Source organism: Odontesthes bonariensis, chromosome 9, assembly GCF_027942865.1.
Source record: "Odontesthes bonariensis isolate fOdoBon6 chromosome 9, fOdoBon6.hap1, whole genome shotgun sequence".
NCBI classification, from domain to species: domain Eukaryota; kingdom Metazoa; phylum Chordata; class Actinopteri; order Atheriniformes; family Atherinopsidae; genus Odontesthes; species Odontesthes bonariensis.
Window position 1 is genome coordinate 33,687,138 of NC_134514.1, and position 13,163 is coordinate 33,700,300.

A 13,163-nucleotide genomic window follows, 5' to 3' on the forward strand; every position below is an offset into this window, starting at 1 on the left:
GCGGGGGCAGCAGCTTAAGTAGAGAAACCCAGACGTCCCTGTCCCCGGCCACTTCCTCCAGCTCTTCTGGGGGGACCCCGAGGCGTTCCCAGGCCAGCCGAGAGACATAGTCTCTCCAATGTGTCCTGGGTCTTCCCCGGGGTCTCCTCCCAGTGGGACGGGCCCCGAACACCTCACCAGGGAGGCGTCCAGGAGGCATCCTAACCAGATGCCCGAGCCACCTCATCTGACTCCTCTCAATGCGGAGGAGCAGCGGTTCTACTCTGAGCCCTTCTCGGATGAGCGAGCTTCTCACCCTATCTCTAAGGGAGAGCCCAGACACCCCGCGGTGGAAACTCATTTCGGCCCCTTGTATTCGCAATCTCATTCTTTCGGTCACTACCCACAGCTCGTGACCATAGGTGAGGGTAGGAACATAGATTGACCGGTAAATCGAGAGCTTCGCCTTCTGGCTCAACTCCTTTTTCACCACGACGGGCCGGTGCAGAGCCCGCATCACTGCAGACGCCGCACCAATCGGCCTGTCAATTTCCCGCTCCATTCGTCCCTCACTCGTGAACAAGACCCCGAGATACTTGAACTCCTCCACTTGGGGAAGGATCTCATTCCCGACCCGGAGAGGGCATTCCACCCTTTTCCAGCCGAGGACCACGGTCTTGGATTTGGAGGTGCTGATTCTCATCCCAGCCGCTTCACACTCGGCTGCGAACCGCTCTAGTGAGAGCTGAAGGTCACGGCCCGACGACGCTAACAGAACCACATCATCCGCAAAGAGCAGAGACCCGATTCTGAGGTCACCAAAACGGACCCCCTCGACGCCCTGGCTGCGCCTAGAAATTCTGTCCATAAAAATGATGATCAGAATCGGTGACAAAGGGCAGCCCTGACGGAGTCCAACCCTCTCCGGATACATGTCCTACTTACTGCTGGCAATACGGACCAAACTCTGTCATAGAGAGACCGAACAGCCCCTATCCATACAACTTTGCTGTGTCTCAGCAGCAGTCACTGCTCATTGACTTTGGACTCTTACAAGCCAGGGGGATAATCACACTATTGTGGTAAAGTATGGACACACCTACTATTGGAATGTGGACAAAAGAACTGATGTCCTGTCTCGATTCGGAGAGACTAAGATATATTTAAAAAAAGAAACAGAATTTTGCTCACCAATGGAGACCTTATATAGACTTTCTGGAAACTCACAACCTTGAAATGTGATTAATTGTACAAGTTCTGTGATTTATGCACTGCTGTGATCCCATTGGAATACATTTTTGTTATATTTAATTATTATTACTTATCTACATTATTATTATAATAATAATATTAGTATCATTTTGTTTGTTTTATTCTATGTTTATCTATTTTTTTTCCAGATTGGGGTATAATGTATTAATGTCACTTAAAATGTCCATGTTTAAATGTCAATGAGAAAATCAATGAGAAAATCACAATAAAAATATGTTAAAAAAAATAAAGATATGAAATCTTTACACCCTACTGTTAAGTAAACTACAACATGTAAAACGATTGGGTAAATGATAGCTGAAAGTTTGTAAGAAATATGTAGTAACATTAATAAATTCATAATTTTGTTTCTGATTAAAATTCTACTGTTTCATTAAGTTGTGAAATGCAACTTGTGTATATATCTCAGAATATGTTATGACTTTGTTTTCAGTATTGAAACTTGGCATGAATATTGAATAATTTCAGCGCAAGTGGTGTAGAAATTCACATTTTGATTTTAGTGGAGGGCTTTATTGCTGAACTCCTGTATACAACAATATGAATATTAATTTGTGGGATATTGCACGCTGAAAAGAATAGAAATGGTGGAAATTTATATTTGGTCCTTGGCACAAACACTGAATTGCTCCTCAGTTGCTGTGTTTATATTCCATTTTTAGTTAGCCATGAGAAAAAATAGAATTAATCTTAATTGCATAACTAAGCTAATTTGTGTTCAGATTTAATTGTATGAATTATTCAAAGTCATAAATAGTTTAAGTTTTCTAACTGTAATTCATAACAATTTAACAATTTAACTATATAGAGAACCTCTATAGTATAATATAGTATATAGAGAACTTATTGTAATTTAGCCAATAATCCGATCCTTTCAGTGCCATGTAACCCCACTGAGTGACATCTGTTCCATTAGCAAGGCCTTGTTCAGCATAGTTAAATTTGTTTTCTTTAATGTGTTGGAACTTCAAGGGAAGCAGTGGTTTTCTAGACTACCATAGTCTTTAATGTCTTTTGTTGTTGTTCTAACAATGGATGCTGAATTTTCTGAACAAGGAAAGGAGGTGGGAGTAGGGGGGATACTCACTGTGGAAAATCAGGGTTGTAGAGAGTGGGCTGAAGGATGCCGGCAGGAAAGACTGGAAGATGGAAAAAAGAGCAGCATGAGAGAAGTAGTATTACAGGGATTTTAAAGAGCCTAAAACACAATTTCTCAAACTCTTTACTTGAATTAGAAAGTACAGGTGGCTTATGCTGCAAAGGGCAGAACGCTCATGAAACCTCACTGAATAAAAAAAAAGAAAAAAAATATGTATTAGGTCAATCTATGTGACCAAATTAGCAAGGCAACTGCATAAAATGTAACTAAAAATAGTGCAAGGTAATATGCAAATCATTGTTGAACCTATTGAAAAACATGTTTGGCATTGGTTTTGTCCATCATCCATCAGTCTGATCCTCTTTCACCTTTAAGGTCCCTTTTTAACAATTTGACACAATTTTCTGAGGTCTCGTTGAGATGTATGAGATAGGCTTTGGTCAAATTTCCCGTTGGTTTAAGCACAGTGGCTCTCTGTCTCATCCCTGTTTTGACACCTCTTTAACAGTCTTTTTTTGGTGAGGTCAGCAGATTGCTGCTGATCAGTGGGTGGGTAGCTGGAAGTGAGAAGAACCAGATTGTGGTCTGATTTTCCTAATGGAGGCAGGGCAGGGTAACTGTATGCATCTTGTACATTTGCACAGAATTAGTTCAACTTTTTAATTTCTCCGTTGAAAGTCTAGCTGAGATGAAGATGTGGTTGAAATCTCTTGAAATTGCCATAAATGCATTGGGATATTGGTTTGTAGCCTGGCAACTACCAGTTTGGTGTCATGGCTACAGATCCTCTCCTTCACAGTGACATGTCCAAGATGGCACCATATGTTGCATTGCGATACCTCTACCTTTTTTTTGCCACGGCTCCTAATTTCTCTTCGGCTTGTATTGTTTTAAGGGCGGGTAGAAAGGAGCTGAAGTCTGGTATATTCTGCATCCACGTCTCAATGAAACACAGAATACTGCTTCCTCTGTATTCCTGCTGTGTCTTCCTGAGCACTCCAAGCTCTTCCATTTTGCATGCTATTAATCTCACATTCCCCATCAGGATCGAGGGACCCCTTAGTATTAACTCCCTCTACCTTGCTCCTGCATGTCGTCCATGGTGTTTACTCCTCAAATTGATGGGGGCATGGGGTCTTTTGGCAGGCCTTAATTGGCATTTTGAAAGCTTAATCAACTGCTCATCATATGGTAAATCATCATAGCACATGTTAAAAAGTGTGAGAAGTACGAGGAAAAATCATTGTGTCAGCACAGCTTCTGCTGTCACCAGAAAAAAAAAAAAAATCACTATTCAGTGCTTTGATTTATGACAAGCCTTCTATAAAGACTCCTTTGTGCTAATTAGTCAATTATATTTATTTTAAATCACCAAGAGAGAGTAATACACTATATACATACTGTAAGTTAGGGAGCAAGTTTATACAACAGGAAAAGAGCCAGGCTGAGAACTGAATAAGTGAACTCATTGAGAGTAATAAGTTGGTGGGTTTAGAAAAATGATCAACTGAGTCCTGATGACTGTATTTGTCTGACTCCTTGAGTCCTCCAGTATCAGCTTGTGAACACACCATTGATTTGTGTTCTGGAAGAGATTTAATCCGGCGGACAGGTAGACACAGATGACAGGCCGATCTGGGAGATGATGAGGAGGGAGAGAGGAAAGAGAGGGGGAGGTAATGGAGGGGGGGCTTTGCAAGGCTGGAGTTGTTAAACACAGAAAGGTGTTACTGCTTGTTTTTCCTCCAGGGGGATATTAAGTATATGAAGTGGAGATCGAGGTGAGAAAGTGAGCAGGTCGAGGGAATATGATTTTTTTTTCCTGCAGCCGCAGTGTTTGACATCATGAAAACAGATGGCAACATGGTGTAAATGTGCGCAACTCATGCATGGTCCCTGTTTTGTTACAGAATGAAAAGGAGGAAGAGTTGTGTGTGTGTGTGTGTGTGTGTGTGCGCGTGTGTGTCAGTATCACACACTCACCCATTTGGTTCTTGTTTGGGAGGTAGTAAGCATTAAGAGCCTGTGGGGGGAGAAGCCACCTGAGGAGGAAAAACATTGTCAGACAAACAAAAAACAAAAAGGGCTTTAGAGATGGGATCCCTAACACACACTCTCAAATCACGAATCTAGCCACTTAAAACACCGCCGAATGGTTAACAGAATCCCAAACACAAATGCCTGTCTCCCAATAACTCCCCTGTTGCGACATACTCACTTTGTGTGGTCCGATGGCCAACATTCCTCTCTGCATATGAAAACACAAACACTTCCTCTACTGTAATTCAGTTAAAGCCAGTCCATTTGTTTGGCTCAAAATCCCCCAAATGACTAACTCTAAGAGTGTGGATGCCCTTGTTCTCAGACTGAAAGAGCAATGGTTCTTCATGGAGGAGGCAACATTCTATCTTTATTTTTTTCAACAGTAACAAGAGTCAGTGATAAAAGGTTTACTTTTTGGTGATAAACGGGAAATATGTAATTTAATTCTTTAAGGCATTAAGTGTGGGGAAATTATACAGTTGTTTTGAGCACCTTGGAATACTAATGTGACTGTAATATGTTGTCATAACAGGGGCACTCAATCCAGTCGTACTGAGCAGTATTTTAGAAAAATGTCCCAAAGCACTTTTCTGCTGCCTGGCTGCTATAGATAAGTAAATCAAATGGATTTTCGGTAGCTGTTTATGTCATTTGGTATCTGTTGGTTTAATTTAGAGGCACATCAACAAATATGTCAAACTACAAAGATATTCATGGGAACACATGTTAGGCATATCAAACATATTAGAGAGACAAAGTTAGAGTGGTGTGAGTGCAGCATGCAGTGTGAGCCTCAGCTGTGAGCTCAGTTTGGATCTCACGTGCATCAACAGTGTTTAATTGTATACCCTGCATGTCAGTGAGCTGAGATGGCTGACAAGTGTGGCCTGTAGATCTTATGCTTATTATGTGAGCTCTGATAGGACATGACACTCACGCTGTCTTGTCCACTTCTTCATGGATTTTCTTGACAGACAGTTTGATGTTGAACTTGATACTGTTGAGGATGTTCTTGAAGTAGGTCTTCTCATTCACATCAAACTGCAAACCATAGATAGAAAGTGAACACTTTACAGGATCCGAGGTACTTAAGGAGTAGTGTGACTTTTAGGGAAATCTGCTTGCAAGCTTTCTGGAAGAAAGCTGAATTGATACACATTTAATTTCTTCAATGTAAATATAGCAATGTAAAGTAAACAAGGGTTAAGGCTATGCGGCCATGCAATGATTACAAGATTTGTGCACTTACACCTGAAAAAAATCATAAATGATCACAACATATGATGTTTGCAAGATTTGTGTGAAAACATCAAATGTAAAAACAGCATGAGCCACACAACCTTTCATGAAAGACAATTATTAAAATCAAATTGAACAAATTAAAAGGATCAGGTGAAAAAACACTGCAATAACAATGTAGCCTATTTAGCAGGGAGATGCACAAGCACTATTAATTTTCTTTCAACTCTTTGTAAAATAGCAAATCCATTAATTTTCCAAAAAGGCTAAGTACTCCAAACTTATGTTTGTGGATGTGTGAGGGGGATGCAATTGGCCCTGTTTGTTGGCTCCTAATTAGCTGTTTTATAATAGTGGTAATCTGAGGTGATTGTGACACATTTATCTGGTTCAGTTCAAGAGAAGGGACAGTTGTAAAAAACCTTTACAAACTACACTTGAGACTGTATCTTACATCGTGTAGGCTACACAAATTATCACACCTTATGTCAACACAATACAAAAAAGCTACGGTTTGTTAATAATATTAATTAAAATATTGTTGACAGTTTTTCCTCTCGACTGAATTTAATGCAGCTGCAGTGGAGCAGATGGCCCCACAGCCTCAATGCAGTCAGCTATTATAATCTGTCATCATCAACTTATTTATATGTATGTGAGTTAAAATCTAGTTTTCTAAACTATTGTACATAAATGCAACACATTCTAATTAATGTTTGTTGTTGTGATTTTTCAGTATTTTGATGCTTTGTTCGTCATGTGCAGTATTAAAGCATTGGTACAGTTTTGGAGCAATGTTTTGAAAAATAGAAGCTTGTTTTTGTGCAAACCCAAGGACACATATGACCACACAAGCAAGCATATGACATGATACACATTACTAGCGTGATGTACCGTTGATGCTCCCATGCTTTTCCACTGAATTAAATGCATCGGTGAGCCTACTCATAGCTCAGAGAGTTGTCACTGTCAACATGATATTTTAAGCAAAACACTATAATTAACTGAATCGTATGCATTTCAAGCACTTATGCTAATTATACATGTGAGAAAAATGCTTTTATGTTTAGCAAAAGATGTAGGGTATAATGTTTTTGACTATTCCACTATAGAGATAGTATTGGTTATAAAATATAAATTAAGTGTTTATATAGCAGCATAAGAGTGTCTTACCTGCAGTAGACAGCAGTCAAAGTGCTCTCTAAAGGAAGCTTTCCTGATGGTTGAAAAAATGCTAAAAGCTACTCAGAGTAGGGGCCACCAGAAAAGCAAATGTTCCGACCCTCACCTATGGTCACAGATCTCGGGTAGTAACCAAAAGAATGAAGTCGCAGATAAAAGCAGCTGAAATTAGTTACCTTCAAAGGGTACCTGGGATTAACCTTAGAGATAGGGTGAGGATATTAACCATCCGAAAGGAGCTCTGAGTAGAACCGCTGCTCTTCTGCATCAAAAGTAGTCAGCTGAGGTTGTTCAGGTACCTGGTTAGGATGCCTCCTTGTGGCCTCCCTTTGCAAATATTTTTGGGCACCAACTGTGAGGAGACCCCTGTGCAGACCCTGAACATGCTGGAGGGATTATATATCCCTTTTGGCCTGGGAATGCCTCGGGATCCCTCAGGAGCAGCTGGAGAGTTTTGCTCTTCTTGTGGTCCTGTTCTTAGTAGCTTCCTAAATCTTTTAGTTTTACCTTGCCCATCAGGAGAACTTCTGATTATCCAAACTGAGCACTCGGACTGACTGTTGTCTACTGTTAGTAAGTCATGTATGCTACTACTCATGACCACTCAGAAGTACTTCACAACACTCTACCTATAAAATAAACAAAATATCCCTTTCGGTTCATGTTCTCAGTTACTCGAAGTGGGTCTGAGATTTGTCATGAGGACTGCTGCCTCTTTAAGTATTACCTTCATGACATGTTGGACTTAGGTCTTGTTTTAAGATTTTGTCTACACTTTTATTATCCATCCATCCATTTTCTACTTAATCCAACTGTAGGGTTGTTGGGGGGCTGGAGCCTATCCCAGCCATCATTGGGCAAGAGGCAGGGTACACCCTGGACAGGTCGCCAGTCCATCACAGGGCCACACAGAGACAAACGAGACAAACAACCACACTCACACTCACTCACTCCTAGGGACAATTTAGAGACACCGATTAACATGCATGCTTTTGGACGGTGAGAGGAAGGTGAGAGGAAGCCGGAGTATCCAGATGCTAACCACCAAACCACCGTGCAGGCCCCACTTTTTTTTTATCTTCACCAATATTTAAGCTGAATCTCACCACAACATACAGTATAAAACACCCTTGTTTATGCACCTGGTTCCTACAAATATTTAGTTAAATGGTCACTTTTGAGCCAGAGAGAGAGAGAGCAAGATACTTGGAATAATGATTGGAATGTATTACTCACCCAATATTCTTGATCAATGAGCTCAGGTTTAAGCAAGTAGTCTGGGTATCCTGTCATCACCATCATATGCTTTAGCTGTGAGACGAGAGGAAAAAAATATATAAAAGGGAAAGAAAAACAACCAGACATGTTTAAAATTGTCCCACATCCACTTGTAGTAGCTAATACCCACACATAAATACTTTGGTTTTGGACTCAGGCTCATCTGAGCATACACACACATGCATCAGCTAATAAGGCAAACGCAATGTAATAGGATTACAGGGAAGCTGTTTATATTCCACATGGGCCTCAAAAAGGATTATAACTTTAGATTGTAAAAGTATTAGAAGGGATATCTTTCAGTGCAGATCCCTAAATCAGCACCACAGAGCAATCTGGATTAGGTGATTTGCACTTCTCAATGTCAAGCCCCTGATGTATCCTATTAGTCTTCTATCTAACCAAAAAATCAATCCAACTCAATAATAATAATAATAATAAAAAAAAAAGAATCACAATGAAATAACCAAATGCTCTTCAAATTTCTAATGGTATGTGGCAGGAAGTTACATTTGTAAGGCAGAAACTCAGTTAGGCTCTAAACCTTTGCTTTGGCAGCGTCCTTGGTGGCTTCGTCCATCCATTCCAGTTCCTGCAGCCGGAGGTCCAGGGAATGCTTTATATCCTCTACAAGTTCCTGTACCTGAAGGGAGATCCCGTCACATAGGCCATTCAAACAAATATTAGGATTTGAAAACACAGTTCTTACTCCGTTACATAGATTATAGCAGGAATGATGAGCACACTGTGAGCACCATGGAGTGGGTTAGTTAGCTGTGGAGCTTCTGTTCCAGTGTTTGGCGACAATCTAGGTTACTACTGGTTGAGATTGTTTGGAATTACAAATTTATGCATAAAACAACCTAATATAGTCCCAGTATACCAACAAATGCAACAGACTGACTCAGCTGCAACTTTAGGTCTGGTCTAACTATGTTTTGAGGTTCATATCTACTGTCCAACTTTCCTTTAGCTGTTGTGGAATTATATATGTTCTTTTTTTAAAGTAGCAGGCTGCATTGCTCCTCCTAAGGCAGCTGGGGCCAGATGTATACAATTGTGTGCATGCACAAAGGCAGAAATGTGCATGTGTATTCTTTTCACCAGATTCGTAAAGCTGTTTGTACTCCCAAATTGAGCCATGAATGCAAGCAGACACTCCACTAAATATTCATTTGCAAATCAAACATTTTTTTGCACCACAACTAAATTGGCATCAAAATGAAAGCAACAGCTAAAAACAAAAAGTTTTACTGAAAATAAAACTGAGACTCTTGTCAGACAACAGAGGAAAAGAAAGTCAGTTTTATATGTTGGTCTCAGTTCTGTAATCAGGAACAGAACAAAAACTGCTGAATCAAAAAAGAAACAAGTAATCAGCTCAGCTCCAGAGATAAAAAAAAGAAGAAGAAATGGTTGGATTATAAACCAGCAGCCAAAGAAGGAGACACCTGTAGAAGCCTCTTAGACAATCTGCTGCTGGAGACTCTTTAAGTCTCATTAAAGGTCTTCCATGGCCATGACGCACAGCTAAAGTTATTTATTACACTCACAATTATTGTAAAAAGTAAGAGTATAATGTGAAAAATGACAAACTGATAAATCAGAAAAACTCAAGATCATGCAGAAAAAACTCTGTGATACTGTTCACTTTTATGGTAAATTAAATGCCCAGATTTTCCATATCGCTTGTTACTTTGCAATAAAAACGTGTGATCGCATGATCTAAAGGTGTGCACGTTCTCATCACACATTCGTTCTCTATTAATATATATTTGTGATCAGAAAAAGACGTACATTTGTTTTTTTGTATTTATGTCTTGTTAATGTAACTGTCCCCTGGACATGTGACTCTACATTTGAGAATTTAACAAGAAAGCATGTCTTTCCTCCTTTCTGTCTCCTGCCTTGCTCCTAAGACTCATTATTAATTCTTGCTCTTGCTGAAGTAAGCAGCATTACTGAATCAGTAAAGGCTACACCCTTTATCACTAGCCTCAGGTCTGGTACCTGCCTCTTGTTTAATGAGGTCCTGTGCAACCTGTGCAGACAAACTAGAATATTCCAGACTAAACAATGGGAACCAGTCAAAATGGACATGGACAGTGACAAAAATACAGTACCCTTGCAAATGTCTTCCATTCCGGTTCACAGGGATATCACTAATATGATTTTTAAAGATTGTGAAGTGTTTATGATATGACATCTACTGCTGTAAACCTGGTCATAAAAATCCCAGTTCTGTGGTGTTAATCTGAAAAGCCCAACTAGCTTCAGGCATTTTTTAAAGTGAGACGTGGCATCTTATTAGAATCTTAAATGGGATGTAAGGAACTTGGTAACTTAGCTGTCAATTATGGTATCATACATAGAAAGTAATTACCACATATAGTTGTGTGGAACTCGATATATGCTTTACAGGCCTAAGCTTTGTAAGATTTTAAAAGTTTGCAAGAGAAGAGGAAAGATGACTTGATGTAGAATGAAGTTTGTGGGGTTGAGAGTAAAAAGTGTAAGAGTGAAATGGAGATGAAGAGGGGCTTACAGAAAGTGCATGGGGTTACAGAGGTTGGAAATCCCATTGGAAACCATATCCCCATGACCTGGAAAGGACATGATCCTAAGAAAAGATTTCATGTGGGGGAGGATTCAGGTGAAAGTGAAGAGCACCAAAGGACGGAGAGTGGGGAATCAGTTGTAACCAACCTGGCAGAGAACAACATTGAAACAAAAAGCTTTGGGTGAGAGGAGGGAACTAGGCAGCTCTGATTGGTGTAGATAGGATTTTCAGACCCCAGTTCAGGAAAAGGAAACAACTGTTTCCAACATTTCTGGAGAATGTGGGAGATGTATTTGTGTTACATTAGTGAGACTGGCTGCACAGAGGCAGTCAGATCCATACATACACAAAATAATTACTTACAAAGGGAAGGGCCAGGGGATATATAAGCTCCCTAAATTAAATAAAGCAGATTTGGTGACATACATTAGCTGAAGTGCATGAACATGCCTTTTTCTTTCCAAGAACCTACAAGCTCAAGGATGAGTGTTTATATTCAGCTTTAGCTCCATCTGTAAATGCTCTATATTTTAGCCATTAATTCAATGCAACAGAAAACTTCCTGGGAGAAATTACAGTACCTTATAAAAAAGAGAATGTGAAAACCTAGTATCTAGCTGGACCAGTATGTGTGTAAGATTTACGGTAGCGAGACTCTTGCTCTGAGCTAAAATTAAGCTAATTTACTTAAAAGGCAGGAAAAAACTACATTGTACAAAAACATTTTGAGAGAGCTATGGCCAAATGGGCTCATGGTTGTGTGGTAGTTAGCACTGTTGCTTCATATCAAGAAGGTTCTAGGTTTCAATTTGGGACCTTATCTTTGTGGAGTTTGCATGTTCTCCCTGTGTATGTGTGGATTCTCTCCAGGTACTCCAGCTTCCTCACACTGCTCAAAAACATGTATGTTAGGTTAATTGGTGACTCTAAAATCGACCACAGGAGTGAGTGTGGATGGTTTGTTTAGTTTGTTTCTGTATGGCCCCGTGATGGACTGGCGATCTGTCCACGGTGTACCCTGACCCTCGCAACCCTGAATTGGATTAAGCGGGTGTCGAAAATGGATGATGGATGGAAAAAGATTTATTGTTTGTAATTAAATTCTACTTTCTAACTCTCCTGGCTCTCTGTTTTTAAAAAAATGATCTTACTTGGGAATAGGCAGTCATGCACCACTTCTATTTGGACCAATGCAAAACTCAATCATTTGGCTGTTCTGTTATAAAACAAATGTTCAGTTTATTTCATATCTACCCTTCAGATTTCTTTATGTCTAGTGCATTATATAAAAATTGAGAAGGGAGGTAATTTCTTTTTTAAATGTTCTAATAACACAAGAAGAAAAAAAAACAATAATTAATTCTTTGTTGAACTGCCCTAGTACTTAATTGCTGAAGTAGCCCTCAATCCATTCAAAAGTCCATATATATTCAAACCTTGGCTTTGCTCTGGGAAGAGAAGTGTTGCTGGACAAACAGGGCCCCCAGGGCCATGCCAAAGTGTTTGTTGGCCTGGGTGAGGCAGAGCCTGCCCAGCTCCAGCTGCTGCTCAGTGCCGTCAATCTCTCGTGAAAATTCATGGATGGTGCTACGGAAGGCGGTGGACAGGTGTTCACTTAGTGCTGCCACAATACGCCACAGCATGTAGTTATGGAGAACCCTAGAACAGAAGAAATAAAATGACATTACCTAATTAATTTCTGAAAAATATTTGCTCTGCAAAATTACTTGTTCTGAGATTAAAAAAAAAAAAAAACTACAGAAGTGAAAGTGGCAGAGCTGATACATGTTCAAAACTTTAAAACATCTGTAAATTTTCCCCTGAAGCACTTTTCTCCAGTGGTTAACCAAAAAAATCCTGTTCGTTGTGGATACAAAAAAATTGAGAAACTTGGATGGCTGTAACATTAAGTGTAGATGATAATTTGATTTCTATGGTACCTGGTGATTTCACGTACAACTTTTGAAATGACAGGATATAGTTTGTATATACATCGATATTCAGCATGACAAACCAATCCACATTTCTACAAGCCACTGAATCCTATAATCTTAATGTTCCTGCATCTCTGAGACAGGAATTATATACCCTTTGTGAATGGGGATCCAGCAAATAGTGGGGTGCGAGCCTTAAAGCAACACAAGAGAAGTTTGTGAACCTTAAAACTATTTCTTTTGTACTTATTTTAAAGTACCATGACCTTTCTTATCTACATTCCTGCACCTGAAACTGCCCAGCAGCACACAGGCGTTTGAAATACCACAGTTCACAACTTTAGTTTCTAGTCCTGCACCACACTGTTTTGCTTTACGTTCGATAGACATTTTTTGGGACTTTTGATGGCGTCTTTGTTGCCTCTTCAGCATAGAAACAGACAACAAATCCACGTCTATGGCTTTAAATGTGCAGGGCTCACATGAAGATTTGTTTTTATAACAGTGGTGTTATGTCCTACAACTGTAGGGAAAGCCATAGACCAAAAAAATTGCCAAACTCTACTGTTACTTCAAC

General features: G+C 39.8%; 1 protein-coding gene across 3 annotated transcripts in view; it reads right to left on the reverse strand.

The window, feature by feature from the left end:
• ecel1 (endothelin converting enzyme-like 1) overlaps positions 1 to 13,163 on the reverse strand; it is a 77,019-nt gene that overhangs the window by 17,181 nt on the left and 46,675 nt on the right. For all 3 annotated transcript variants that reach the window (XM_075474084.1, XM_075474085.1, XM_075474083.1), the window contains exons 7-12: positions 12,089 to 12,311; positions 8,637 to 8,735; positions 8,051 to 8,125; positions 5,331 to 5,434; positions 4,334 to 4,392; positions 2,339 to 2,390 (exon numbers count right to left, since the gene is read on the reverse strand). In XM_075474084.1, coding sequence (XP_075330199.1) covers positions 2,339 to 2,390; positions 4,334 to 4,392; positions 5,331 to 5,434; positions 8,051 to 8,125; positions 8,637 to 8,735; positions 12,089 to 12,311 — 612 coding nt within the window. The remainder of the gene's footprint in view (positions 1 to 2,338; positions 2,391 to 4,333; positions 4,393 to 5,330; positions 5,435 to 8,050; positions 8,126 to 8,636; positions 8,736 to 12,088; positions 12,312 to 13,163) is intronic.